General features: G+C 42.9%; 1 protein-coding gene across 2 annotated transcripts; it reads right to left on the minus strand.

The window, feature by feature from the left end:
* Positions 1-314: 314 nt before the first annotated feature.
* Positions 315-23,121, minus strand: LOC6495161 (nephrin). Of its 2 annotated transcripts, none has more exons than XM_014907691.3 (12): positions 22,550-23,121; positions 5,879-6,439; positions 5,625-5,795; positions 5,257-5,547; positions 4,893-5,192; positions 4,538-4,828; positions 4,165-4,467; positions 3,818-4,102; positions 3,465-3,746; positions 2,557-3,359; positions 2,076-2,459; positions 315-1,797 (listed from the first exon to the last, which is right to left on the minus strand). In XM_014907691.3, exons 1-12 carry the CDS (start codon positions 22,587-22,589, stop codon positions 1,789-1,791), a joined length of 3,720 nt encoding a protein of 1,239 aa, XP_014763177.1. In that variant the 5' UTR covers positions 22,590-23,121; the 3' UTR covers positions 315-1,788. The 2 variants fall into 2 exon arrangements, with proteins under 2 accessions (XP_014763177.1, XP_001958934.1); XM_001958898.4 differs by having other exon boundaries at positions 2,076-2,480.
* Between the last annotated feature and the right edge of the window lie 2,960 nt (positions 23,122-26,081).

The raw sequence follows: 26,081 nt of genomic DNA on the forward strand, positions 1-26,081 counted from the left end.
AATGAGTATTATTATATTCTTCATTAATTAAGCCAGGCGGCGGAGGCTATTAATTAATACGAGTTCCCCGAACAAAGTGCCGCCACTGTGTCTGGCCCCGAGTATTAGAATCAATTAGGCGGCATTTAAGGTGCAAGTGGCCACGCCCCCACGGAGAAAGCCCCGGGGGCGAAGAGAAAGATGAATGATGATTGAAGCCAGGGCGCTGATTGATGACACTGGACAAATATCCGTCTTTAAGGAAGCTCTAAAGAAAACCGCCAGAACGATTTTCAAATTCTTCCCCTCCCCCAAAAGATAAAAGTCAGAATTTTAATTTGAAAAATTTGTAATTTTATTCAAATATTTTTCTTTGTTTAAAGATACAAAAATTGTTGTTTTTTGTTTGTTTTTTTTTTTTTTTGTTTTTTTAAAGTTTTTTGCAAGGTTTTTGGTTAACCTTATTTTTAATATTTTAAATATTACATTTAAATATTTACTTTAATGAAAGTTTTTATACACATACTTAGCTTGGTTTTTTGTTTGATTTCGATTTCAATTTAAATGCAAATGCCGTTGAAGTCTAATTTATATAATGAACATTTTCATTGAATTCGTATTTATAGAGTTCTTTAGCATAATTTTTGGCGCTCACGCGTGTATCAACTTGTTTTTCGTTTCTTTTTTTTACCATGTATATAATTATTGTCATGCATGATAAAAAGATAGTCGTTGAATGATGTAAATACGTTGTTTATTTCGAATATATATGTATGTATAATTTTTTTGTATGTCCCCTGTCTTAAGTCTAGAAAAAATCACACTTAAAAATAGTTCTCTCGTTTCAATAATTGATGTTACTATGTTTGATAGATTTGGTGATTTTGAGTTGGGGTTCGGATTTTAAGGACTGGTGTACGTGTGTATATTTATATTTATATATAGTACGTATATTGATAAATATTGGTATGTCCTATAGCTTAAACTTGAACAACTGCTAATGAGAATGAGTCACGACTCGACAGACTCGTTAATATTTATTCTAAATGCTAAAATGCGTAATTCCTACTACTTAAAATCGAAAAATCTTACTACAAATTAATATTTTAAGAGTAAAATTGTTTTTTTTTAATGGTTTTTTATGTTTTTGTGTCTACTAATGCTGCTGTTTTGGGTTCATCTTCTCTTTTTCATCGGATGTGGACTAAAAACTGGGTGGAGGGCAAGCATTTTGTAGAGCGGGTTGCGCACCTGCCCCGTGGCCAAACCAATAATTCCCATATTTTAGGGCTTTTTTTGATAATCTCTTTTTTTTTGGTTTTGTGGCTAACGTGGCTCGCGTGTTCTCTGAGTATCTGAGATTTGAATTGAATTGGTGTGGTGTTGTTCGGGCCAACGTCTACCAGAGCTTTGGGTACAGGTACTTATCACAGCCTTCGAGCGCCGCATGCAAATGTCTTTTCTCAAAACACACTCAACATGGTTTCTCCATTTGCGCTCCATAATAATCAACGTCATATAGTCATAATAATTACAAACATAAAATCCAAATAAAAATAAAAATAAAAATATTCAATATGTGAATAACCAGCGACGGCCAAAACAACCAAAAAGGCGGTTAACAAAAATGACACGAAACGGTCCATATGATGGAAGTCCATCCAGTTCTGTGGGTTCTATGGGTGCGTGTGTTCGTGTTTCTGTTTCTCTCGATTTTGATTTTTCTCTGCAAGGTGATTATGAATGATGTATGTCAATCAGTCTAGCTGGGTTTGGCTGGGTTGGGCTTTCCGTGCCTGTCATTGACGCTCAGTAAGTCTGTGGAGGAGAAGAGCAGCCCAGGCGGGGAATGATTTCATGAGAAATGCGATAAATACAGGTTGCTACAACAAGCTGTTAATTACTAGAATTGATCTAGATCATTATCTTAAGTATCGTTCAATCGGGAATATATATTTTGTTCTTTGAAAGCCTCATAATTTCCTGGAGAAGGAATGATGATGGGCTTCTTAGTTTATGGGGAAGAGCAGCCAAAAGTATGCTTATTAAGAAACTTAACCATGATTCTAATTTTTATAAGAACTTGAGAAACTTACCACCGGCGGATAGGACATGTATTTGTCGCTCATATTGAAGTAGGAGCCATCGGCAGGCGGCGCCGGCGAAGGCGACGATATATAGCTGCCCTTGATGACCAGAGAGGAGGCCGGTGACGGCGACGGGATGTACAGTCCATTAGAGATCAGCATGTGATCGTCCTTGGAACGCATCGGCATACCCTCAATTAGGCCCGTGGCACTGTTCCGTTGACTGTGCCTCTTGGGATTGGGCAGGGTGCGGGTAAAGTCCGGATTGCAGAGTGGATACGGTGGCGTGCACATGGAGCTCTCCTGGTATTTAGGGGGATATGATGTCGACTGGATGATGTCCACGTTCTCCACGAGGTAAGTGGAGGCGGCTGCTTTCTTCTGCACATCCGCCTGCAAAGCAGTGATGGGCAGCTGGTTAGAATTTGCGGAAATCAAAAGGGTTTTTCAGTCAGTATGTTAGCCAGGTTAGGAGTTAATAGAGTCTTACCTTGTAAACCGATTGGCTGTCGTCCTTGGAGTAGACATCATCGTTGCTGGGCTCGGCTTCGCTCTGGGACTTGTTCTGGCGGCGAATCACGAACCAGGCAACCAGGGCGGCATTTAGAACCAACAGCACCATGGCAGCAGAGGTTATTCCAATGATCATGACATTGGGGAGCTCATCCTTTTCCGTATACTCCGCCGAATGAGGCTGAGAGCCTTTGCTCAGGGTCAGCTTGATGTCCGGCATGAACTTACTGCCGCCCGCCTCGTTGGCCGCCATCACGGAGAAGTAGTAGGTGGCTCCGGGCTTCAGCCCATCGAGGGATACATTCAAGTTGCCCGGCTTGGCATCCACGTACTTGTACTTGTCCTCGCCCTGCTGCTTCAACCTCAAACGGAAGTAGGTCTGCATGCCGCCATCGAAGCCCGGCAGCCAATTGAGCTCCACTCCCGTGTCACTCACATTTCCCACCCTCAGCTGCAGAGGGGCATCGGGCCGAGTGGGCTTACTGAACTCCAGGGTGGTAGTGGCCTGGCCCAACGCGTTTCGCACCACACACTCGTACTGGCCATAGTCATCGGCGGAGGTATTTTCTATCAAAAGAGCCGACTCATAGTTCAGGACGTCCACCTGGCGCTCCACGCTCTTGAACTTGTTCCTGCGCTGCATCTTCAGGTCCTTGCCATGGCGACGCCAAATGAAACTGGGCTGGGGGGAGGCCAGAGCCCTGCATACCAACTGAGCCCTAACGCCCAACCGGGCGGCATATCGGGTGAAGGCAGGGGTGTGGTCAATTTCCGGGGAAGCTAAGGGGGTTGTCAAGTAAATAATTATGGGGGATTTTAGGCTTGAGTCTCTTCGATCGTAATTTTAAACTTTTAAAGAAATAAAGTCTTATTTTCATTACTTACTTTGCACAACTAGCAGGACATTCTGGGCCGCCGGGGCTCCTCGTTGGTTGTCCACAATACAGGTGAAGTTTCCGATGTCACTCCTCTCCACACTGGCTATCTGAAGCAGGGCAGTGCCGTTCTCGAAGCTGGAAATGGTGCGGGTGGACAGGTCATAGCCGTCGCGCACCCAGCGCACATGGGCAGCCTCCAGGGGGCGGGCCTGAATGTGACAGGCCAAGACAGCCGGCTCGCCGGCCACAAAGCTCCGGCCCTCGCTCACCGACGTAATCGTAGGGGCATCTGGAAATAGAAATCACATAATTAAAAATAAATGTATTATGTACTCTGGAGGTCACAGTCACAATACTCACATTCAACGTCTATTTGGATCTCCAGCAGCGCCGAGCCTTGGCTATTTAAAGCCTCACAGACATAGACACCCGCATCGTTGCGACTCAGACGGCTGATATTGAGACGTGGTCCGTCGGAGATCAAACGCTGGCCGCTCAAGCTGTTGCTGCTAATGGGCAGGCCATCCTTGGTCCAGGTATAACTAATTGACATGGGATTTCCGCTGGCCACCAGTTCCACATGGAACGGAGCGCCCTCGACACCCACGAAACTGCTGGACTGCGAGGCCTCGAATTTGGGGGGATCTGGGGCACAATTATACATTTTTGAAATACAAATCAATCAAATATATAGAAAATTAACTTACAAAGTATGTCCAAGCTGATGGTTTCGTGTACGCTGCGCTGCAATACCTCGTTGTGGCTCTGACAGGTGTAAATAATGCCATCCAGATCCTGGGTTATGTTAACATACATTTCCAGAGTGGAGACTGAGCCGCCCCAGAGGCCAGGCCTGTTAGCCAAGTTGAGTCCTTCCACGGGAATGCCATCCTTCCACCAACTAATCTTGGCCGGAGGATTACTAGAGCTAGAGTCGCAGATGAGCTTGGCCCGAATGCCAGGCACCAGATTCTTGGGCACCACACTGATTTTAACTGTCTCCGGAGGAACTGGTTTTCGGAAAGTAAAAAGAGAAAATCCCTTAAAGTAAATCCCCAATTGTAATCTGAACAAACTTACAATGAACTCCCAGAGTTTTGGTGGCAAAGAGTGGAATGTCAATGGCGGCATTTTGAACCTCGCACTTGTAAATGGCATTATTGTCGGAGGCATTGACTAGCAGGGAGAGTTCCGAGCTGATTTTGCTGTCTACCAGCTTGGAGGGGGCGTTGAGTCGTTTGTCGTTCTTGTACCACTGCAGAGTGGGCGGGGGATTGCCGCCGGCCGAGCTGCATTGGAGTTTTAATATTGAGCCGGAAATTAAAATATCGCCATCGTTATAGCCAGTTAAGAGCGGCGACGAAGGGGCATCTGAAGAAGGGGTTCAGAATTAGGAAAATCACTTACTTTCTAAATGAGAATCAGCTGGACTTACAGAGCACGTTTACGGTGTGGGAGCCCACCACATTCTGGGTCAGTTCCGTGTTGAGGGCATGGCACACGGCAATGAAGGACCTGCTCTGGGAGTCAATGGTCAGACTAATGTTGGAGCTGCTGACCCAACCCCCATCAGAGCTGCTGGTGGTCTTAAAAGTGCTATCAGTCAGGGGACGTCCATTCAGGGACCAACTAATCCGAGCCGGAGGATTCGAGGGAGCTGTCACGCAAGTGAGCTCCACAGTATCCCCCACCTTGGCCTGATTCGCGCCACTCAGATACACATCCTTGGGGGCATCTATAGGATTAAATTATGCCTCAAATGAGTCATTATTTAATAAATATTTTTTGAGGATACTTACACAGCACGGTGAGGTTGAGTTCAGCGCGCAGGGGACTTATCGAGAGGAGGTTCTTTGCCTCACACACCAAATTGGCGCCATTGTCCTCCTCGGAGGCTGTGAACTTGTAAATGTTCTCGGATAGACGGCCGGAGGTGCGTTGGGGAGAGCTGACGGCCACACCGTTTCGGTACCAGGTCAATTGGGCCGGAGGATTGCCGCCGCGACTGCGGCAAGCAATTTGCACATCCTGGCCGCGATGCAGGCTCTCGCCCTTGCTATAACCCTCAAAAAACGGTGCTCCAGGTGGGTCTGTTTTATGGGAATGGAGTGTGTTTTTATTAGAAACTTCTCCGGCTGAGAGGCAAACTATTCACCCGGGCACTTACACAAAACGGACAGCTGCACGGTGGCGCGCATCGGGACATCGGGGGGCAGGGCTTTGTGGCGTGCCTCGCAGGAGAAGTCCTTGTAGTCGTCCTCGGAGCGCGGCTGCAGGTGCAGCGTGGAACTGGTCGTAAAACGTTTTGGTGCAGTTTGATTCACAGAGACAATGGGAGCTACACAGAGAAAAAAAAATATATGTCATCATTATAAATACCTTTGCGATGGGATATTCTCATCCTGTATCCTTAGGACTTACCCATGGGAACTGGAACATCACCCTGGTACCAGACAATCTCCGCCGCCGGATTGGCATTCTCGGCGATGCAGTGCAGCGTCAGATTCTGGCGCTCCTCCACCTCCACCTTGGCATTTCGGGCATATCCTTCGATGACAATGCTACTCGGGGCCGCCACAATGCTCAACTTGGCGTTGGCACGGATGGCCGGATTTCCCGCCGCCGGGCCCACCTGGCACTGGTACTCGGCATCGTCCTCCAGCGAGGCGTTCTTGATCTGCAGATTGTAGGCCCCCTGCTTGGTATCGACCAGTACCGAGTAGCGGGGGTATCCCGGTATCACTGCCGAGAAGCCGAGCGCAAAGCCATCCTTGGTCCACTGCACCTTGCCGGCGCGGGCGGACACCTCGCAACGGAGGAGGGTGTCGGTGCCCTCGAGAATTTGCAGATCGTGCGGGGTTACCCGAAACTTTTGTACCACCGGGGAGGCGGCTACGGCCGGGGATGGGGCAGGTGCCACCTGGGCAGCCGGAGTGGGAATCGAGGCCGTAACGGTGGCCATTCCATGACAATTGGTGGCAACTGCAGAGAAAGAAATGGGAAATACATTAAAAAGTGTTATCTAAGCCTCTGTTTAGTTGTAAGACAGAAATTTAAATTTAGACATTTTTAAATGGAAAAATGTGTAGAATTTGGCTATTGTTGTGAATATTTTTTTCAGTGTAAATTAAAACGAGAGGCAGGAAAATTCGCATGGTTAATCGGCACGTTCGACATTTGCGCACGTAGTTTGCCAAGTGCACCGGCAATGGGAACTGTTCAATTGGCATCGAATCGACATGGATGTCGACCTGTCAGAGCCCAGAGCGCAGAGCATAGAGAACCGGAGGACCAACTGGAGCCCCACGGTTACTCAGTTTTACAGCCCACACATAAAATACACATTACTTAAGCATAAGCCCCGACGACGTCGCTCAGTCACATCGCACTAATTTGGAACAACTTACTTTTTTTTTTTTGGATCGTTCGTTGTTTCGAGACTCGTTTCCTTTCGGCTCACATGTGTCAGGGGTACTCTCAGGCTGTCATTGAGACATGGATGTATCTGTCCGTCTGTCCGTCAGTCCGCCTGTCCGTTCATCGGTAGGTCTCGTTCCGAGTTCTCCCCGCAGTCTGTTTGACGCTATATCAGCCCACACCTAAGCCGAAGTAGGTCTACAGCTTGCGGCTCATTAGCATTAAAATGTCTTAAAGAAACGACCAGGCCACGTTCGATACCAAATTGAACAGCCTACTCACTCTTGGCTAAGACACACACATACACACTCTTGTACATATAATCGTGTATATATAGGTATTTATTTATCGGCGTGTGTGTGTCATAGACGACCTAATCAGCATTAGAGCAATCTACATAGGTATACAATAAAAGCATTGACAACACTCGTGCCACATTGTCACAAAATCATGGGAACTTCTAGTGAAAATATACTGTGTGGGTGACATTTCTGTAGGAGAAAGTTAACAAAGAAGTACGACGGAGTAACCTGCTCTGCCATAAATCAATTCTCGATCAAGTTCTTATAAATTAGCCAGCTAAAGACAACTGTCTCGGTTATCTGGCCATAAATAATTCGCCGCATACGCTCCGCTAATGAATTAGCCATTTATCAAGCTCTGCAAATCTCTAATAACATTTTTAATACCCAATCGAAACAAGTTTAATTCGATTTGGCTAAGAACACTGCTCAATTAAACTGGTTTCCGTGCCACTGTGCTGCGTGACTCTATATCTGGGAGCTACAAATGGCCAGACAAATAAAACAAAACAAACATTTCTGTCGTGGACTTCATCAGTGGATTAATTGATTATTTGTCTTGGAAGACATTGCCCCAAACGAGATGGTCTTGAAACTAGTCCATCCAAAGACCGGTGGGTAGGTGGTCGGAGGTGGAGATGAAGATGGAGGTGGAAAACGGATATGATTTGGTCACAACGGAAATGTGAAAATGTGGCCATTGGCCACCCACGAGGGTAAAGTTAGTCATTCGTTTTGAGGGCGCCTCGATTTGCATTCAGCCATTATTCTTCTTCTGGTCTCCCGGCCAAAGTTCAAGCAATTAAGCCAAGCGACAGTTGACCAACTCGGCACTGGCAGAACATTTCCTGCGGCAATTAACCAGCAACCAGCCAGCTAAAAAAAAAAAAATGCCAACAAAAAGCAGCACAACTTGACAGGTTTTTGCTCTGACAATGACGACAAAAACACAGACACAACCGGAGAAAACCGAGACCCAACCCACGGCGAGTGCAACAACGATGGCAACTTGCATACAACTCATTTAGTGACATTACGGCAGGTGCACTACAAGAAAAATATTTAATATTCTAAGCACTCATATGTAAAAATACTAAGAAAACTACAATAAAAATGACAGAAAACTTGAGAGTTTCTAAGAATTGGTTGCATACAACTTCCTATTTATAGAAATTTTAATTTAAATACTAAAATTCTCTTAATGTCCCTTAAAGTAACACCCTTTCCAAAACTTTTTTAAGCAATTCAATTAATTCTCCAATTTTTTACCCTTATCTGAAGACAGTATTTTTTTTCCGTTGACAAAAACACGGCCAAAAGGGCAAAGAAACGTTTGGCAGGAAAGCCAGCCACCCCGCTGAAGCAAACAAAAGACAATAAGCGGCGGGTAATTGTCACACATATGCATGCAGTTAGCCAGGATGGCCAACAAAGAAATCCTTGAAGTGTGACAGTAGGAAGCAAAGAGGTAACAGAAGCAGTCGTCGAAGGAAGACGGCCAAAACACACACAGGCACACACATTGGGCTCAGTCGAGTGGAGTAAGTGCAAAGTAAATGAAAGATGAGCAGCAGAAGGCTAAAGACCCAACCGGTTTAGCATTTCATTCATGGGTTTCTGGCCAGTGGTCAGCAAGGGAACAGCAGGGAATAGGGAACTGGGTAACAGGGAACAGGAAGAGGTCAGAGTTGCGGCCCAAAGGCAGCTGTAATTGTCAACTGGTCCCACAAATTGTACGCAAACTTAACTAACTGCTTAACCGCAAAGCGTACGTAGTTGATAGTCGATGAAGACTGAGTGGATGATATCCTTCCTCTATCGTACTAGCTTGCCGAAGTCCTGCCACTGACTGAGCCTATGCCAAAGTCGATTCTCTTGGCCACAAGCTAATTGACTGTGTTGGACAGTATTGGCCTCAAAAGTATGAAAATAGTTTTTCTTTTTGTCCTGCTGGGACCTAGAGATGTAAGTGAAAATTGAGTTCTTTGACAATTTCGAAAGAGTTTGTGGTTGAATATGAATTCATAATTGCCTATGCTTCTGAAATTTTTGTGGTAAAATATTTTTAATTAAAAAATGTGGAAAAATTCAAAATATTTCATAATACTTGATCATTTTTTCTTTCTGAAATTACAATTTCCAGAATGATTTCGCCAAGTGGCCACTTTGCATGCGATCATCTCTGGCGTGAGCTGGCTTCGTGTGGCACAAACCAAGCCAAGCGCAACGCCGGATGTCGCACTAATGGTCAAACGCAACGTACTCGAAAGGCCCACTCTCCGCGCAGTCCCTCGTGCCCCTGGCTTCACCCCGTTTTAGCCAGAGTCGCCCTGACCATCATATCGTCATATCGGTGTGGCTTAGATGGCCTGCTGGCTGCTTTGTAAGTTAAACTATCTACAAGTCATTAACTCATACAAAGCCGGCAACTGTCGCAGAGGGGAGGCTCTCTGCTGTCGGCTGTTGGCCATAAGACTATGAGGCTGTGAAGGCTATAAGGCCTAGAGACACCAATCGAGAATCGAGAGGGCCCTGAATCCGGAATACACAAGCCAGAAGACCAGAATCCAGAGTAAAGTGAAGTGGACCAGCCTGGACCTAAACGCAACGCACATTTAGCCTTTTGTTTTTCCTCCATCGTGCCCTTTTTTTTCCTGTATGGTTTTTTCGCTCTTTCTTCTATACCATATATACGTATATTTTTCCTTATCGAGACCTGTTTCCAGTTTATTCGCTCTCTGGCTGCCACTTTCTGGTAACTCCAGCGCGTTAATGGAAAATATTGTGGCATATCACAGGAAATCCGGTGAGGTTTCTGTGTTGTTTTTTTTTTCGTTCTTCAACCTCCTTCTCGTCGTTTTTTCTGATTTTTGTCTTGGTGGTGGTGCGGTGCTCTTTGCACACACTCCTTTTAGCCGGCAGGACACTTAGCCAAGAACAAGAACAAGAACAACAATCAGGACAACACCATCTACTTGCTTTGACAAAATTAACGGGCACATAAATCTCTTCTCTGGGTTTTGCGGCTTTGCGTTATAAATTTAATTAAATTTTTTCTTGTTTTTTTTTGTCTGTTAACCAATTTTTTTTTGTTGCTGGGAAGCTACTGCTTTTGGTAACTTAACAAATGTCTTTTATTATATTGATTAAAGCGGCTCTTGGTGTGTCAAATTTGTTGTCAGCCATGTTAAGCGCCCCGGCAAAGTGTTTCGAAATTGTTTTAAATGGCAAGAGAAAGGATTTTGTTACGGCCATAACAATTATTTTCCACACATGATGGTTGGGGAGTATCAAGGGAGAGACTTATATATCCCAGGCAGTTAGCTAAATTGTAAGCCAAGCCGCTTTTCTGCTGACACTTAAGCGGTTTTCAGCCACCCTGACATTAGGATTGTTGGCTGTCTGCGGCCATGGAGATGTAAAAGGAGGCTCACGAAGGATATAGTCATATAATCCAATAGATCGGCCTGAGGGAATTGGGTCTTTTAAATCTTAAACCCATTTAATATATTGTTTTTAAATTTAAGATCAGAATTAGCCGGAAATGTTTACATAAATTTGAATTTTCAACTCGTTTGTATTCGTTATTTATCATTTTTTTGTACAATGTAAATATTTCCTATAAAGATCCACCTAAGTAGGTACAAACTCCCAGCGCCGCTTTGAATAATTTTACTTTCCGGGCACTTCACATTTTGTGGCTTTGTGGCTGCCGCTTATGGCCAAGTTTATTGCTGACCCAGAGCCGCCTTAATCATCTCCGGCAACCCGTATACCCCTCGACTGGTGTGTCACCGACCAGGCACTTAATGTTCGCCTTGGGCACGCTTAATAAATTCACAATAAAACGCATTTGAGTGCCGCGGATCGGGATGGAATATAGGGAGGGGTATCCTCAATCCAGGATCCAACATCCAGCATCCAGAGGGGCACTAACGACCACCAAATGTTTGTTTATGGTTGTTCTTGTTTTTGGCCATCCTCCCCCATAGCTTTCCACACTCAAATTGCCGCATTACCAAGTCTCTGTATCTCAGTATCTTTATCTGTATTTCTATCTGTATCTGAAAGCAGTGTGTGTGTGCTTGTGTGTCTCGGCACTGATTGAATTATAAAATTTGCAGCTGAACAAATGCGGCCAGGCCAATATGAAATGCCAACAGAGAGATACTCCCATTCCCATTCCCAGTCGATGCCAAAAGCCAACCTCCTCGTCATCGACGTTAAACTAATCAACTAATTTGCTATGAACTTTGCGGTCTCTACAAATTAGAGCGTCAGAGAGACCAAAGACCCGTAGACCGTAGATTGGTGACCGGAGACCAGAGACCGGAGGACCAGTGAGGACGGAGCTAATGCCCGGACCCACACCGATTCCATTTGGAGGCATTAACATTAATTATTTTCTGCTTCATGAGCATTTTAGATGAACACCAACCAGCCAACCAACCAACCAACCCAGCCCGGCCTGAATGGAGATGTTGTGACCTCAGCTCTCAAGTGATTCCATAATAATTTTATCCCCTCCCTCCCTGCCGTACCCTGCCTCCCTTTCGGGACTTTCATCTTTCGTTAATTAATACAACAATTTTGTGGCCCTCTTCGGTTGTGTCAACTATTTAATATTTTTTTTCGCCCCCCCCCCCCCCCCCCCCCCCCAACTCTGTTGTAGAATATTTCTAAAAAATATTTTAGCACACCGCAGCCTGGATGAGATACAGGGAATATATATACAAAATTGAAAGTATTTTGCGGGCTGGTCAGCCGGGCTTTCAAATTTTTGGACACAATTTTGACTAAAATGCCAGACTTTAAGGCTTTAATGAAACTATAAAAACGAATTTTGAAGCCATAAAAAATAAGCGTAGAATAACCATAAAAACTCATGCCAAAATTAAACAATTTTCGTTCAGGCGGGAAAAATAAAAATCAATTTTTCCCTGATGCCTGAAAATACGTATAATAAAAACGAGCCGAGAGCAGATAGATGTAATAGATTTGATGATTTTATGACTGTAAGCCACTCAGTTGATTCGTCCGGTCGACTGTCAATCCTCCAACCAGTTTTGTCAACTGGATGCGTGGGTTTTTGTGTTTTCTGTTGTTATTTTTCTAAAAACAAAAAAAAAACAAAAAACACCCACAAAAACCTCTAACAACAACTCAACAACCACCAACTCTACCGAAAAAAAAATTGACAAATTTTATTAGTCATAAATTGAAAAGCATAAAACTCGCTGAGAGCACCTATAGTCCTCTAGACATCTATAAGTCTATGAAAATAAATTAGTCCGTGGAAATGACTGGAAATGGAAAGTTAAGTCACGATGCTACGCCCTAAAATATGCAAGAAAATATTATTTAGCAGGATCGTAAAACTTGACGAAGTGTTTCTCCTGACAATGGCTAAACTTTTTCCTCCTTTTCCTAAATTAATTTTTTGTTCTTTCCCCTGGAGGATAACCATGAAGAAATTTTAATGCCACATTGTTCGGAGAGATCCCAACGGTCTTTAGTTTGAAGCTGAAAAACACACACGTACTGGTTCGAATTGATCTCCGAGCGGCTATTTGAATAAGAAATCTAGCTCTGGCCGGAGCTAGTAAAAAATGGTCCAGCAATAGACTCATAAAGAAATCAAAGCCAAACCAGTTCAAGAGCCCCCCTCAGCCGAGGAGCCAACTAACTAAGAGAGCCGTCGACACAACCTACGTGCTGTGAAAAGGCAAAAGATATATATATCTTTATATATAGGTATGGATGGGAAAGGAGGGGAAAAAACTACGGGCTTATGAATGGTAACCCGCCATATGAATGGCTATACAAAGACCACAAAAGACGTGGGCTTTTGCCTCAGTTCGCGGCGCATATTAAACTGAATTTAAATTTTTAGCTGGCCATGGGTATATGGGTATCTCTATCTGTCTGGACTGGAGTTTGCAAACCCAAAGCACGCACCTGGCTTTGACTGCTTTCTTGACTTGGCCCGGCTTAGTTTAATGCCAGCACTGAATTGGCCAACAACGAGTCGATCGACGACGGCTGCACTTGTCGCTTAACTGAAATGCCAAGACAGAGTCGATTGCAGGCTAAACCAACCTCTCACTGCCCCTCTGTCGCAGATCCCCGCTAAATATATTTATATATCAGTCTGTGTATGTGGCAGCTGCATAATTATAATGTCTGGGCCCCAAGCGGTACATTGGGTACATTTGCCTGACTTGGCTTGTCCGGACCCGGGCCCGGGCCCCGGCCTGTCTCGCCGAAAGGTCAAACAACATATTTCTGCCGTTTTTATTGAAGCTCTGAACTTTATAGACAGATACAGAAATTAGTTTAAGCCATCGCCACCATCACCAAATAAATGCAAAACTTTTCGTTCATTAAATATGCAATAACACAACAAAATAAATAGTTTTTTTAACGGAAATCCATAAAGCAATTCATAACTATGCAAATGAGATCTTTGCATTAAAAAAAACTCATAAAATCCTCCGACACACTCGTTCTGACACAATATGTAAACATTTATAGAGTTTGCAAGAAAAAATATGCATTTCCTCTATCCAAAATATTGGCAAATATAATCAATATACATAAACGATCGTATATGTATATATTTGTGGATTATTTTTTCTTTCGGATACAGATACAGATACAGAGAGGAAGGCTTAAATACAGACTCTTTTTTCTTATTTGTTAATTTTTGTCTAATTTTATTTATGTATGCATTTCAAAGCACAGTGTTTGTGAACTGTGGGATTTTGTTGGGCCATTTATTTTTATAAAAATTAACGGTCGACTGATTGCCAGGCACCCATCCACCATTGCCCAAGCAAATTCATGTACATATTTATTTTTTCAAGGATGTGTTCATTAACTTTTTGAGATTTATGTAGGCAGCGTGTGAACAAATGCGGGCCAACAAACTAAACACCCATACATGCAATTGCCAGAGAATCCCAAAAAAAACACACACAAATTTTAATGGCGGGACATAAAACCCATTTTTATTTTGCACTTTTGGTTCATAATGAGGTTTTATACGACCACTAGATGAGCCCACAAAAATACAAAAAACACAAAAAAGAACTACATCAGTGAGGCATGAAACGTCACCCAAAAAGCCAGAAATTCAAGTTATCTGACGGTATAACGTTTTCGAGTCTAGTCTTCTCTTGAGAGTTAGATAATCGAAAAGATACCGGTGCTGCATTGAAACAAGAGACACTATAGCCAGATTAATGGCTCCGAGCTGATTAGTTTGAGGCCAAGACAAAAGGCCAGCCAGCTTTGTATTGGCCGTAATTAAGCAGAGACAACGCAACATGGTGCCCCGAAAAGCCAGTCCCAAAGTCGTGTGGAGTCTTAGTCAGAACATGTAAATTATAGATAAGCTGGTGGCCTAGTGGTTTGCTCTACATGCCCAGCAACCAAAATGTTCATTTGTCAAAATTAACACCGAATCAAAAATGCCGCCAGCTCTCCACACGAAAAAAAGAACAAAACAAATTTCCAATCATTTTATTTTAGACTCTTCTTGGCTCTTTTCCCCTCCAAAAAAAAGGTAGTTTCTCTTCATTTTTCTCGTAGATCCTTATCTAGAGAAAAACATCAGTTTCCCTAAAACCGATGTCCCTGCCATTCGGCTCTCACACCCTCATCACTCATACGGTTTCCCCGGTTATTGTCATTCTATTAACTCCAAAACTGCCCCATGTTTCGGCCATCAATCATTCGATTTTGGCCAAGTGAATGAAAAGTTCGTTAGTGCGAAAAATTAACTTTAAATTCTTGGCATCTGTAACACACAATAGTCGCTTCTGTTTATTAATTTTTTATTTCTATCTTGCAAAGTATCTCTTATTTTTTTTTTGGGCCAAAAAGTTACTGTACACTTTTGTGGGTTTTCGACCACGTCCCTGGCAGTTTAATTGAGGCAACAACAATAACAACGGACAAAAAAAAAACTATAACAAAAAAAGATACAACAACTGACGCTGTTCAAAACCGGCTTAGGTGTGTTTTCCCAGTGTGTGTGTTGGCCATCCATCATTATGAAATGTTTGCTAGTGTGGGTAAGTGGTGCACCTGCTCGCATTTTGAGTTGCATGGCCAAGAAGGGACGGCATAGGGGGGAGGAGTGCCCCACAAAGTCCGGTTTTCGGATGGGTCCTCCTTCATTGATAGTTTCGAGTGCAACTTTCGCATGCGCAAAGTTGCCGGACAACATATGCTGGCCAGATAGATCCCAATAAGATTCAGTTCCCAACTCCCCAGCTGCTGTTGCTGCTGCTTCTGTTTTTGCCGTGATTCTGGGCCTGGTTTTGCAGAGCCTTTCTTACACACATATAGACTGTGTATTTTTTTTTTTGTGTGATTTTTAGTGGAAAGAGGGGTATATACTTATTTTTTGTGCGCCCAGCGTAAGTTAATATGACTTGTAGCACGATGATTGCTTCCTGTGCGCAACCGAGAGGGGCAACTCGACTTGAAAAACCCGCTGACAGCGAAGCGACGACAACGGCAACGACAACGACAACGATTGGAGCTTCATCAGTTTCAGCTTTTGTGGGATTTTTTTTTATGAATGAAAAATCTTTCAGTTCAAACTCGAACTCTGTCTCCGTCTCTGTCGGCTGGCGGAAGTTATAAATTAATTGAGTAAATATCGATTGGCCAACACACACACACACCGACTGAGTGTGTGTCTAGGGCTCTGCCATGTTAATTGGCAGCACTTGAAAAGCAACTCACAAAAACACAGAGACCGTTCAACTTCATAGCTATTTGCATAGTCAAATTGGCTATCCTATCTCTGAGGACATGTCTGATGGGGGTGTATCTATGAGATATACATCCACACATATAGATATATATAGAAAATCGTGTTGGAAACTGTTTAGCAGGAACGAGATTAATGACCATGGAAATCGTAGATTCAATTGCTCATCGAGTATTCTCGATTCGGCTTTGATAATTTATTGAAAGCGCTTCAAATGAATTTTTATGTTTTGCCACTGCCACTGGCACTGCACAGGAAACAGCTAACAGCTAACAAGCTAAAAGCCAATGAGCTCCTGCTCCTACTTCTGCTCCCGGGCTCTGGGCCACGTTTGATTCGGTTCGCATTTTATGGCAAAAGAAGCTTTTATGGCATAAGCTTGCCGTCAACTTAAGCTAAACTTTATTAATTACGGAGGAGCGTTATTTGCCAATAATTTACTCATAGTCATAAATCGCATCTCTGCTCAAGTTTGGTGTCGTTTTTAACGATACATACGATAATTAATGACGCGATGGGGTTTCGACTTGCCTTTGGATTATTTATGAATTACTAAGAGGGGTAATCTAAGCCGATTTCGATATATGAGCCTACTATCACAAATAGTATCTGGATCTATTCCTTGTCTGTCATAGATACAAGCTATTTTGATGGATGGCTTCAAGTTTTGTGGAGCTCATTAGCATACGACTCGGTTCTCAAGAACGAAGCCCAGTTATAGCCAACTTAAGATAGCCAACTTCGCACGTTACACATCTTTAACCCAATATTTCTACATATTTTTTTTTTGTTTTGGTTACACGCCCGGGGGCTGTGGCGACTGAATGTATCTTTTTCTGTTGCTGAGATCTGAGATAGCGCGTCATGCATAATTGCATATATCAGATACAAACACCTAACTGTACATACGTAGTATAGACTGCAGATATATAGTATATTTGTATGTTTTCTGCCTCGTTACCGTCGCGTCATAAGGAGCGACAACAATTGCTGTTGCTGGCCGTGTGTGTTGCAGTTGTTGCAACTTGTTTGCTACCTGCCGCCTGACTCTGTCGTTGACGCCACCTAACTGTCAACTTTCTTTTTTCCAGCCCGGTCTCATATAATTACAGAGCTCTCTTTGTGTGTGCCTGTGTGTGTGTCGGCTTGTGTCGGTGTGTGTGTGTGTGTTTTACTTACATGCAATTAGCATAAAAAATATCAACACAGTTTGCATTTATATAACGCTACAAATTATGCATCATTGAAGCTGCCACCGCAGCAGCAAACTGCAATGACGTTGAATAATGACCGAAAATGCAATGGAAGCCCAAGCCTCCAGACCCCAGACCCCAAACCCGAAAACCCAGCCACGCCCCCACCCTCACTCTCCCTCCGCCCCTCCCCCTTTCAAGTGGCAAGCTGGCAGTCAACAGTTCGCCCAGCAGAAAACAGAAAACAGCCAGCAGGCGCAGACACCGCAGCCTCAAGTTGGCAACAGGAGATGTTAAGAGCGGGGACAGAGTGGCAGGCGGGGTCTTGGCCGGAGATGTAGGAGTATCAACTTGTAACAGACGTCGCCGTTGCCGTCGCCGTGGTAGGTGCCACTGACACCTTACGCACACCCACTTCCCAGCATGCTGCTCAGCCGCAGTGGCATTGCAATTGCAACTTCAGCTTCGAGGCAGGAGAAAGGCAAGTGCGATGAGCTCGTGCCGGCAATGCGATATTATTTGTGTATATTCAGTTGCAGATAAGCAAAAAATCATAATGAGAGGTGTATGGATACACAGGAAGAAATGCGACGAGGAAATGTTGCAAACTTGAGGGTGAGACAATTATGAAGCAATAATATTCAATGAGCTGCTACAGAAAGGACTTTAGTTGAGGAAAAAATAAAGAAAATATTTGTGTTTAAAAGTGAAATTAAAGCCACACAGCCTCAAGCTCATAAAACAATTAATAAAATCAATAATAAACTAGAAAATGAAAAAATAACAAACTGAATAGAAATCGCATTTAAGCAAGATTATAAACTAAGGAGAGAGAATAACTTTATGAATTGAAAGGAATTTGCAATCGCTTTAGTAACGATCATATATCCACTGAGATCTAATCCCAATTGGCCTTAAATGGCCAATTAGCCATGGATGGGCATTTGAGCCAACGATTATGATTCGACATAAACATAAAGTACAACAATATCAATTTCACGAGCCAGGCTCATAGCTGCTCATTCTTAACAGGCTTGTTGGTATAATGTGTGTGTTTGTGTGTGTGGAGGATGTGAAAGACCCCTGTTGCCAGCACCCTGCCACCTAAAACCGAAACCTAAAACCCAGATGTGTGGCACGCATGAATAGACAGCAGCTGAGCTTTGAAAGCGCATTCGCATTCACACTCATGCTAGAAATCGCATTCTCGGCTGCTGAGTTTTCACTCACTTGACGTGCAAAGTACTGCGAAAAAAAAACCAAACATAAAACACAAAAAACAGAATATGTTTGTGAAAAAATAGAAAAAAAAAAAAACATAAGCCATATACATAGGGAAAAGCAAATGAAAGCGCAATAGCAAAAAAAAACAAGAGGTGGAGCAAAAAATTGGTTCAATTTAGCACAAAGACAACATTGGGTGGGCTGGGCTGGGCTAGGCTCTGGGGCCAGGTTCCACTCATCTCATCACATGGGCCTATTGAAGCACACCCCATCCCAGACTCCCAGTACACCCGTACTCCCATGTCCGGAATCCGGGGTTTCATCTCGTCGCTCCGTTTGAGTTAAGCAAACAACAACGGCAGCAACTCGTTAGCACAAATTTCCACCGGTCTTTGGGAACAAATTTTGCGGGGAGAGTGTCAACGCCTTCTAAATGGGCAGCTTCATAGCTTTTTAGCTTATTTTCTTTTTCGCTTTTTTTTATTTATTTATATGTATTTTTTTCGGTCTTTTTCTTGTTACAATGGCTCTCAGGCGGATCCAAAAACAGGAAAAGTCACTCCACTTTGTTCTTGTTCACTGTTTTCATATTTTTTGGCAAATTTTCATAAACTGTTATTTATTTGTACTGCACAAAAGAAAATGGTCTCTGGCAAACGTTGAAATGCCAAAGAAGTTGCTAGCCATTTGCTGTTGCCGCTGTTGCTGCTACTGCTGCTAGTGCTCATTTTCGGTTTTCTGGCGGAAGTGAGTTTGCAAAAAAGCAAAATAATAAGGAACATGTTTTGCGCTTTTTGACCAAAAGCAGGCAAGACAACAAAGAAGAAATTAAAGCCCAAATAGAAATGTTTACACCAACTGAAGGTATAAATACAACTTCTCTTACAGGAGATGGGAAATGTGAATAAGCCAACATAACAACAGGAACTACAGCAGCAACAGCAACACCAGCAACAGCAAAGGCAACATCAGCAACAGCAAGATGGCAACGCATTTAATATATTTACATAAAAACAAATGACCAGCATTTTGTGCCTGTTGGGGTCGCAACTTTGTGATCACATCACCCATGGGGTTGGCAGGGGGAAGAGTCTCTTCTCACAAATGAATGGAAGGTAACAGCCACCACGACGACGACGAGCAGAGCAACACGACCAACACCAGGGGTTGTAATTATGCGGCACTTTCCGATGCAGATGCAGGCTGATGGATATACTCATCCCGGGCAAGGAATGTGCTACGGCTTGGGAAAAAGTTGTGGACATGAGGTAGCAAAAATTATGCTTTTTGTAGATGCTCGAGCGGCAGCATTGCATGATTAGATGGGGAGTAGAATAAATAAAACAGCAATAAGACTGAAGCTGTAATTTCAAAGGGGAAAGAAATGAATAAAGAAGATTTTTAGAAAGATATTTCAGATATTTCAGAGCCAAAGAACATTCAATTTGCTGCACTAACCATAAAAGTGAATAACTAGAAGAGGGAATCCTTTCTTGATGGGCCAAGATGGGCCACTTGGTCTTAAGGATGCCTTTGGACCCTATCCAACTGGAGCACATACATCACATCAGCCCGTTCTGCTTGGCCAAAAGCAAATGCGGTCAGTTAGCAACTTGAAGAGCTATATGCCATATGTAGGCTAGTGCTAGTACCAACATCATTTGCTCTTTATGGCTTAGAGCTCTCTTGTACGCAACCCAGGCCGGCTCAACCCCATAACCTGTTCGTCATATAATTTGCACTCATTTTTCAGTGCTATTTTTTCCCAACTCCTACCTCAGTGTCTGCGTGGTTTTTTGCTCGGTCTTTTTTAATCAGAGCAAGTGGCTAAGTAGTCCGGCAGCAGCAGAAGCAGCTAAGTTGGGCAACCGATTAGCCCGGTCTTATGCTGTTAGTTCAATGCACTGGCTATTACCAGGTTGTGGCACTACTGCTGCGAGAAGGATTTATGCTGAAAAGTTGTGTGCTAACACATTTTGAGCCACGGCAGTAAGCCAAATCGGGTTTTAAGTCCACACTGTTTGCCGAGGTTTTAGCAGCTTTAATTCAATTTGCCTACGTAAATCGTTTGCGGATTATAAAGCTGACAGTGTGCCAGTGAGCTCAGCTCTCGTCCCAGTCCGAGTCTCAGTCCCAGTCTCCAGCAAATGGACGAATATATATCAGGGGGTATAATGCCCAAGCCTAATACCCAAAGTAAGAGCCATGTTCTATGTGGGTAAAAGAGATTTGTGAATTCCACACGGTATTCAGTCTCTCATCCAACGCCAAACCACATCCTCAATTTTCTAGTTGTGCCACAAAAAGAAGCACAGCCAAATAAAAAAGAGTTTCTTTATGTACCCATACCTGTATATAAACTAATTTTGTAGGTTCTTATAGGGTAGCTCCCCCCCTTGTTGGGCTACACATGTTGAATGAGAATTTTCAGAGTGTGCCACGGCAGGTGTATTTTGTATTTCGTCTTTTGGCAGCTTGACTTTCCGACATCCCCTGGGCTCTGGTGGTTTCTTGGCGGTTTTTGTATATATTTCTTATATGTTTTTTGCCTTTTTGCCGGTTTCGCCTTTTGCAGCTTGGCTTGTATTAATTTTCGACGCGTGCAAATGGTACACCTTTACATCTTGTGGATATTTATATATGTATTTAATAAAAGGCAGCTGCTGGGCGTGCGCCACGCCAAGTATCCGTCAGCAAAGTCTAGTAATGATATTGCCAACCTGTCAGTCAGCTCATTTTTGGTCAGACAGCTAATGTTTCTGTAAATGGCATAGTTCTGGGAATTTTCTCACAATTTGCCAAACAAAAAATATACATAAAGTTTTATGAGAATTTTCCAAGAAAAGTATGTGCCATTAGTGCGTTAGTTTTTCAGACTCTTCCCGCCCGAAATCATAGCTCCCTCCCTCCCAAATAGTGTTAATTGATACATTTTTCCATGGCCACTAATAAATTCGTCATGTGGCATTAAGGAAAATCAAACAAACAAATGAATCGTGTCGGCTAAATGCCCCCAAACAGAGACAGAGAGTTTTTAATGCAACATCAACTCTTAACGCCCAACAATTAGCACTCGACTTATGCACGAATTTAAAAAAGAACTTTCAACGCCATAGAAATTTGATATGCAAATAGTTTTCAATTAACAGATGAACAAATGCCGACAATAAAACTCCAACTATGCGAGACAAAAGCGCCAACTTTGTCATCCAAAAAGTGGAAGCAAAAAATAATTAAAAAGCGACACGACACGGCAACAATGTCTGTCAGTTAAGGTGCCGGTGCACCTCCAAGCACGGTCGGTCTGCCCGAGGTCTGTCCTCATTTTTTGGGGGCAAGAGCTGCTACTAACTCCCCTCGAAGTGATGGCAAAAATTAAATTATGTGTGCCACAAAGTTCGCCTGAATTATGTCGCATAAATCAAATAAACAGCAGCCAAAGTCGAGGCGGAAAAAATAAAAGTTGAGGCTGCAAAAATTGTTGAGGAAAATAACTGAAACTGTGAAAAAATTTATACGAAAAACTTTTGCATGTAAAAAGGCTGGGAAGGGGATGGATGGAAGACTGTGGCATGAGGGCTAAAGCGTGTGTTAAAGCAACACTTGGCTCTGTGGCAAGAAATTATTTTCTATATCTATTTGTTGTCAGGCAGAAAAATAAAAACCGCAGCACCATCAGTGGAAGCAGTGGCAGAGTGGTAGCGCTGCTTCAGACCATGTTGACTGGGTAAGCAAAAAACAAGTGTTTAAATGTCAACGGCAAACAAACTAAAAATCGCTGCAAAAACCGGCAAACAGTAAGCAGTGGCAGTGGCAGCAGACAAAGGAATATCTACCCAACTCCATGCCCCAAAACCCGGGCATCGACTAAGCCACAATTCATATGGAAAGATACGACTGCCAGCCACTGCGACGGAGAGTCTGGAACTCATCTTCATTTTTGTTGTATTTTTCCATATTTTTTTTTTTTCTGTTGGATTTTATTTTATTTTGTGTTTGGTGGCTGTGTGGAAAATGTCGTGAACTTTTGCCTCAGACACCACCGCAGACATTTTGCAAGCGGTCAACACCACAACAACAAGACAACATAAAACACTCTCGCATCTATGAGATACATTCTGCGGTTCATATGTTTTCAATTTTTTGGACCTTCAAGCCGCCGATAACTTACCCAAGAGCAAAGCAAATGTCAGAGTTATCCAAAACTGCATCTTGTAGGTTGTTGCCTTTGTAGCCCGATGATGGTTGTAATTTGCTGTTTGATTGCAACACTCACTCACACACTCTCTCTATCTAGCTTGTTTACAGTTGTCGATACGTGTTTATGTTTTGTATCTTTTACTATTTGGCTTTACTATTTCTTGTGTTTTTATTTTTTAGCAACAAGCCATGGCCAGTTCTAGGCTTGGCCGGAGTTGGCAACACATTGCGTTGGACATTTCGAGCACTTTTTCACACTTGGCACTAACTACCAGTTAATAATAATCCACAGTCGTTGGGCAATCGCTTATAAATGTGCATTTATTTTCTTGTTAATAAATTCGAATAATTTGTTATTTGTTCGACGTATCTTCGAGTTGTATCTTCGAGTCGGAGTTGAACGCCTCCGCAGAGCGACACAGACATAGACCACGCGCAGACCGAGAAAGACTAAACGCTGGGTATCTGTAGCTGACGGGTACACTGTATCTGGCGGATACAGGTCCAAGCTGAAGCGCGGCTCACGGCAATTGAAGCGAACTCGAACTTGGACGATCTTAGAGCTGTGCTCCATACGTGGGGCATGCAACACGTGCAGGCCAACGTGTTTGAACGCAACTTATACAAAAATGTGGGAGTTGCTGCCTTTTCTGGGGTTGGAGTCCCTGCTAAAGCATCTTCTATATCTCTAAATGAGAATAAAATTTTTTGATTCTTATAAATTATGTTTTATAATTCAACTTTTTATTAGTTTAATCTTTTTTTCCACTCAAACTTAATTTTTAAAATAAATTGAGTTAAAAAAATTTGTCCATGTATATCCCCTTGGTATCTAAAACCAATTCGATTGCTGCAGTCCAGCCTCGTGTCTTTAGAACATTTCCTTCGTTTCGCATATCCTTCGGGTGGACTCGGATATCCTCTCGCAGCATCCTTGCTTCGGCGCCGAAGCGGTTTGCGGCTCTACTACTTGTGCAGACGCACTCTTATACGTCCTACTTTCATAGCTGAATATGTTTTCGAAGAGTTCGTCTTTTACCCGTGTCTTCGACTTTCGATGGATAGTAGACGTATAAGTGAGACTATAAGAGTAGTATAAGAATCTTTCGAAGACTTGCACTTCACAGATAATATTTAAAAGCGTGCTTCAGTCAACAGCAAACTTGTTCGAAGTGTTTGTTGTTGCTCTGTTGGCATTGTCTCAAGTGTTAGGCTTTTGGTTATGAAAGTAAAAGTATTTGCTGAGCTGCGGGTGTGAGCGGGCGATGGAAAACTAGAAGAAAAACTTCATCACCCAACAGCAGCACCAGAGAACAGCACCAGAACAAAAACAAAAAAAGATTCAAGAAGTTTTCGACTTAAGCAAGAGTGCCAGCGCAATGAGATGAATTAGAAAAAGTTTATGTATGTTGGGCAGAAATATTTGAGTAATAGGAAATGAATCGAGCAGGATTTGCGACTTACTCGACAGACAGTACCAAAAGTTATTGACCGTCAACGAAACATATTTAAATAACTTATAATCTCATTGGAGACCCAAAAGAGGCAGCAACTCGGGCATTTATCCGGGCTTCTGGCTGCCAATCTTTAATCTTTCCACAAAAAGACAAAAATAGGGCGAGTAGAGACCCTAGATAGACCACTTCTCAACGGTCTTTAATTATTCAATGACGGGCTATACATTTTTTAAATTTGACTCGCCATTTGGGGGAAAACGTTAACAGCTCATTGAGAATAAAAATAAAGAAAATAAATATTAAAATCAAATAAATTCCAACACTACAATACGGTATACGGTATATGGAATACATAAAATATAATATACCATAGACTCTTATCGCTCCGAACTGATACTAGGATGGTATTTTCGTTTCAGATGGATTTATATTTTTCAAATTAATTAAATATCCCCAACACGAACACAAATCGCAATGCACTCGAGCTTCTGCGTTTGCTTTTGCAGCTGATAAATTGCACAATAAAAATGCACTTCTATAGCCAAACAAAAATCGCCTCTCGAAAATTGAAGCCATATATAGCTACCAATAGCTGCTCTATGCTATAGTATACCCATACAGTGCTTCTCGTCCAACTTTTCCACAATCCCATGACCCGGCCCCCGACACCGGAGCAAAAAACAGCAAACAACCCAGAGAAGAATCAACAAATATGTTTGTTTGTCTGAGCTACTGAATAATAAAAATAGTGTGCCAACGAGAGGCCAAAGTACAATGCAGAATATCAAGGATGTCAAGGCTCTAACAGAATTTCTTCTTGGATATGATTACAGGAATGTTTTAAATTCAAAAATTTAAGAAGTTCTACTCTATTTTTAGTTGATTAATATTCCTTAAGGGCTTCCATAATTTTTATTAACACGGAAGTGAAATATATATATATATTTATTTTTGTAATGCCTTTGGGGAATCCTCTTGCCTGATTTTTGAAGTGTGATGTGAACTGGCCCAGACAGATATACCATATATATGTATGTGGAGTGGAATGTATATATATTTATGGACGGCTAGCATGTATATTGTGGTGGCTCAACTAGTGCACAGGCTGGCTTTATTAATGGCTCATAATGACTTAAGTGAAATTACTGAAGCGTAACTGGGCGCGCTCCTCGCTATCATCTGCCCATCTCCCTCTCTACCAATCTATCTCTCTCTTTCCATCACCCTATGCCCCTTCCCTTTCACACTGGCTACTGGCCTATTTCAGTTGCAACCATAAACGGCGAGAATTCCCACGCGGCATTTAATATTCTGTTGGCCAAGTAAATTTCAGACCATGCCCCTTTTAACCCTCCTCTTGCTGCCCTGCCCCCCTCCTCCTTTTTGCCTTTGGCTTACATGTTGCTTCTTCCTCTTGACGCTTGTTGTTGTATCTTAGGTTGTTGTTGTTATTGTTGGTGCTTCTCCTGTGCAAGTTGTTAAGGTCAGTTCATATATTATGCTTTGCCTGGCAAAGGTGCCATAAGTCTGGCCCCATGTGTTGGGATGTATAAGTAGTTTTTCCCGCCATGAACCATAGCCCTTCTGCTCTCCTACGCCCCCACATCCTACGCCCACTCTACCACCCACTCTTTCCCTTTTAGCCACTAGCTTTTGTCTCTTTCTCGTGGCTTCGTGGGCAACTGTTGCCTACTTTTCTGCTTTTCCGTTCCGTTTTTGTTCTATTCTGTTCAGTTCCCTTTTGCCTGCTAATTAAGCGAAATTTTGCGTAATAAGCTTGTCTGTAATTTGCGCCATCTTTTTGTGCCTTTCCTTTTGTGCTCTGCCATGTTTTTGTTAGTATGTGTTTGTGTGTGTGTGTGTGCATGTCCTTTTGGCCATCTACGGTTTCTGTTAACTGTCATCAAGGTGTTCATTGACTTTGTTACTATGCCTCAATGAATTCCCAGGCTTCTTACTAATTTGAGTGAAGAAACTCAAGGCGATGAATGGCATGCAGTTACTCAAGCCCTACTACTATGATTTAACTTTAAGGATAGTTAATAT

This window comes from Drosophila ananassae, chromosome 3L (assembly GCF_017639315.1).
Source record: "Drosophila ananassae strain 14024-0371.13 chromosome 3L, ASM1763931v2, whole genome shotgun sequence".
Classification (NCBI taxonomy): domain Eukaryota; kingdom Metazoa; phylum Arthropoda; class Insecta; order Diptera; family Drosophilidae; genus Drosophila; species Drosophila ananassae.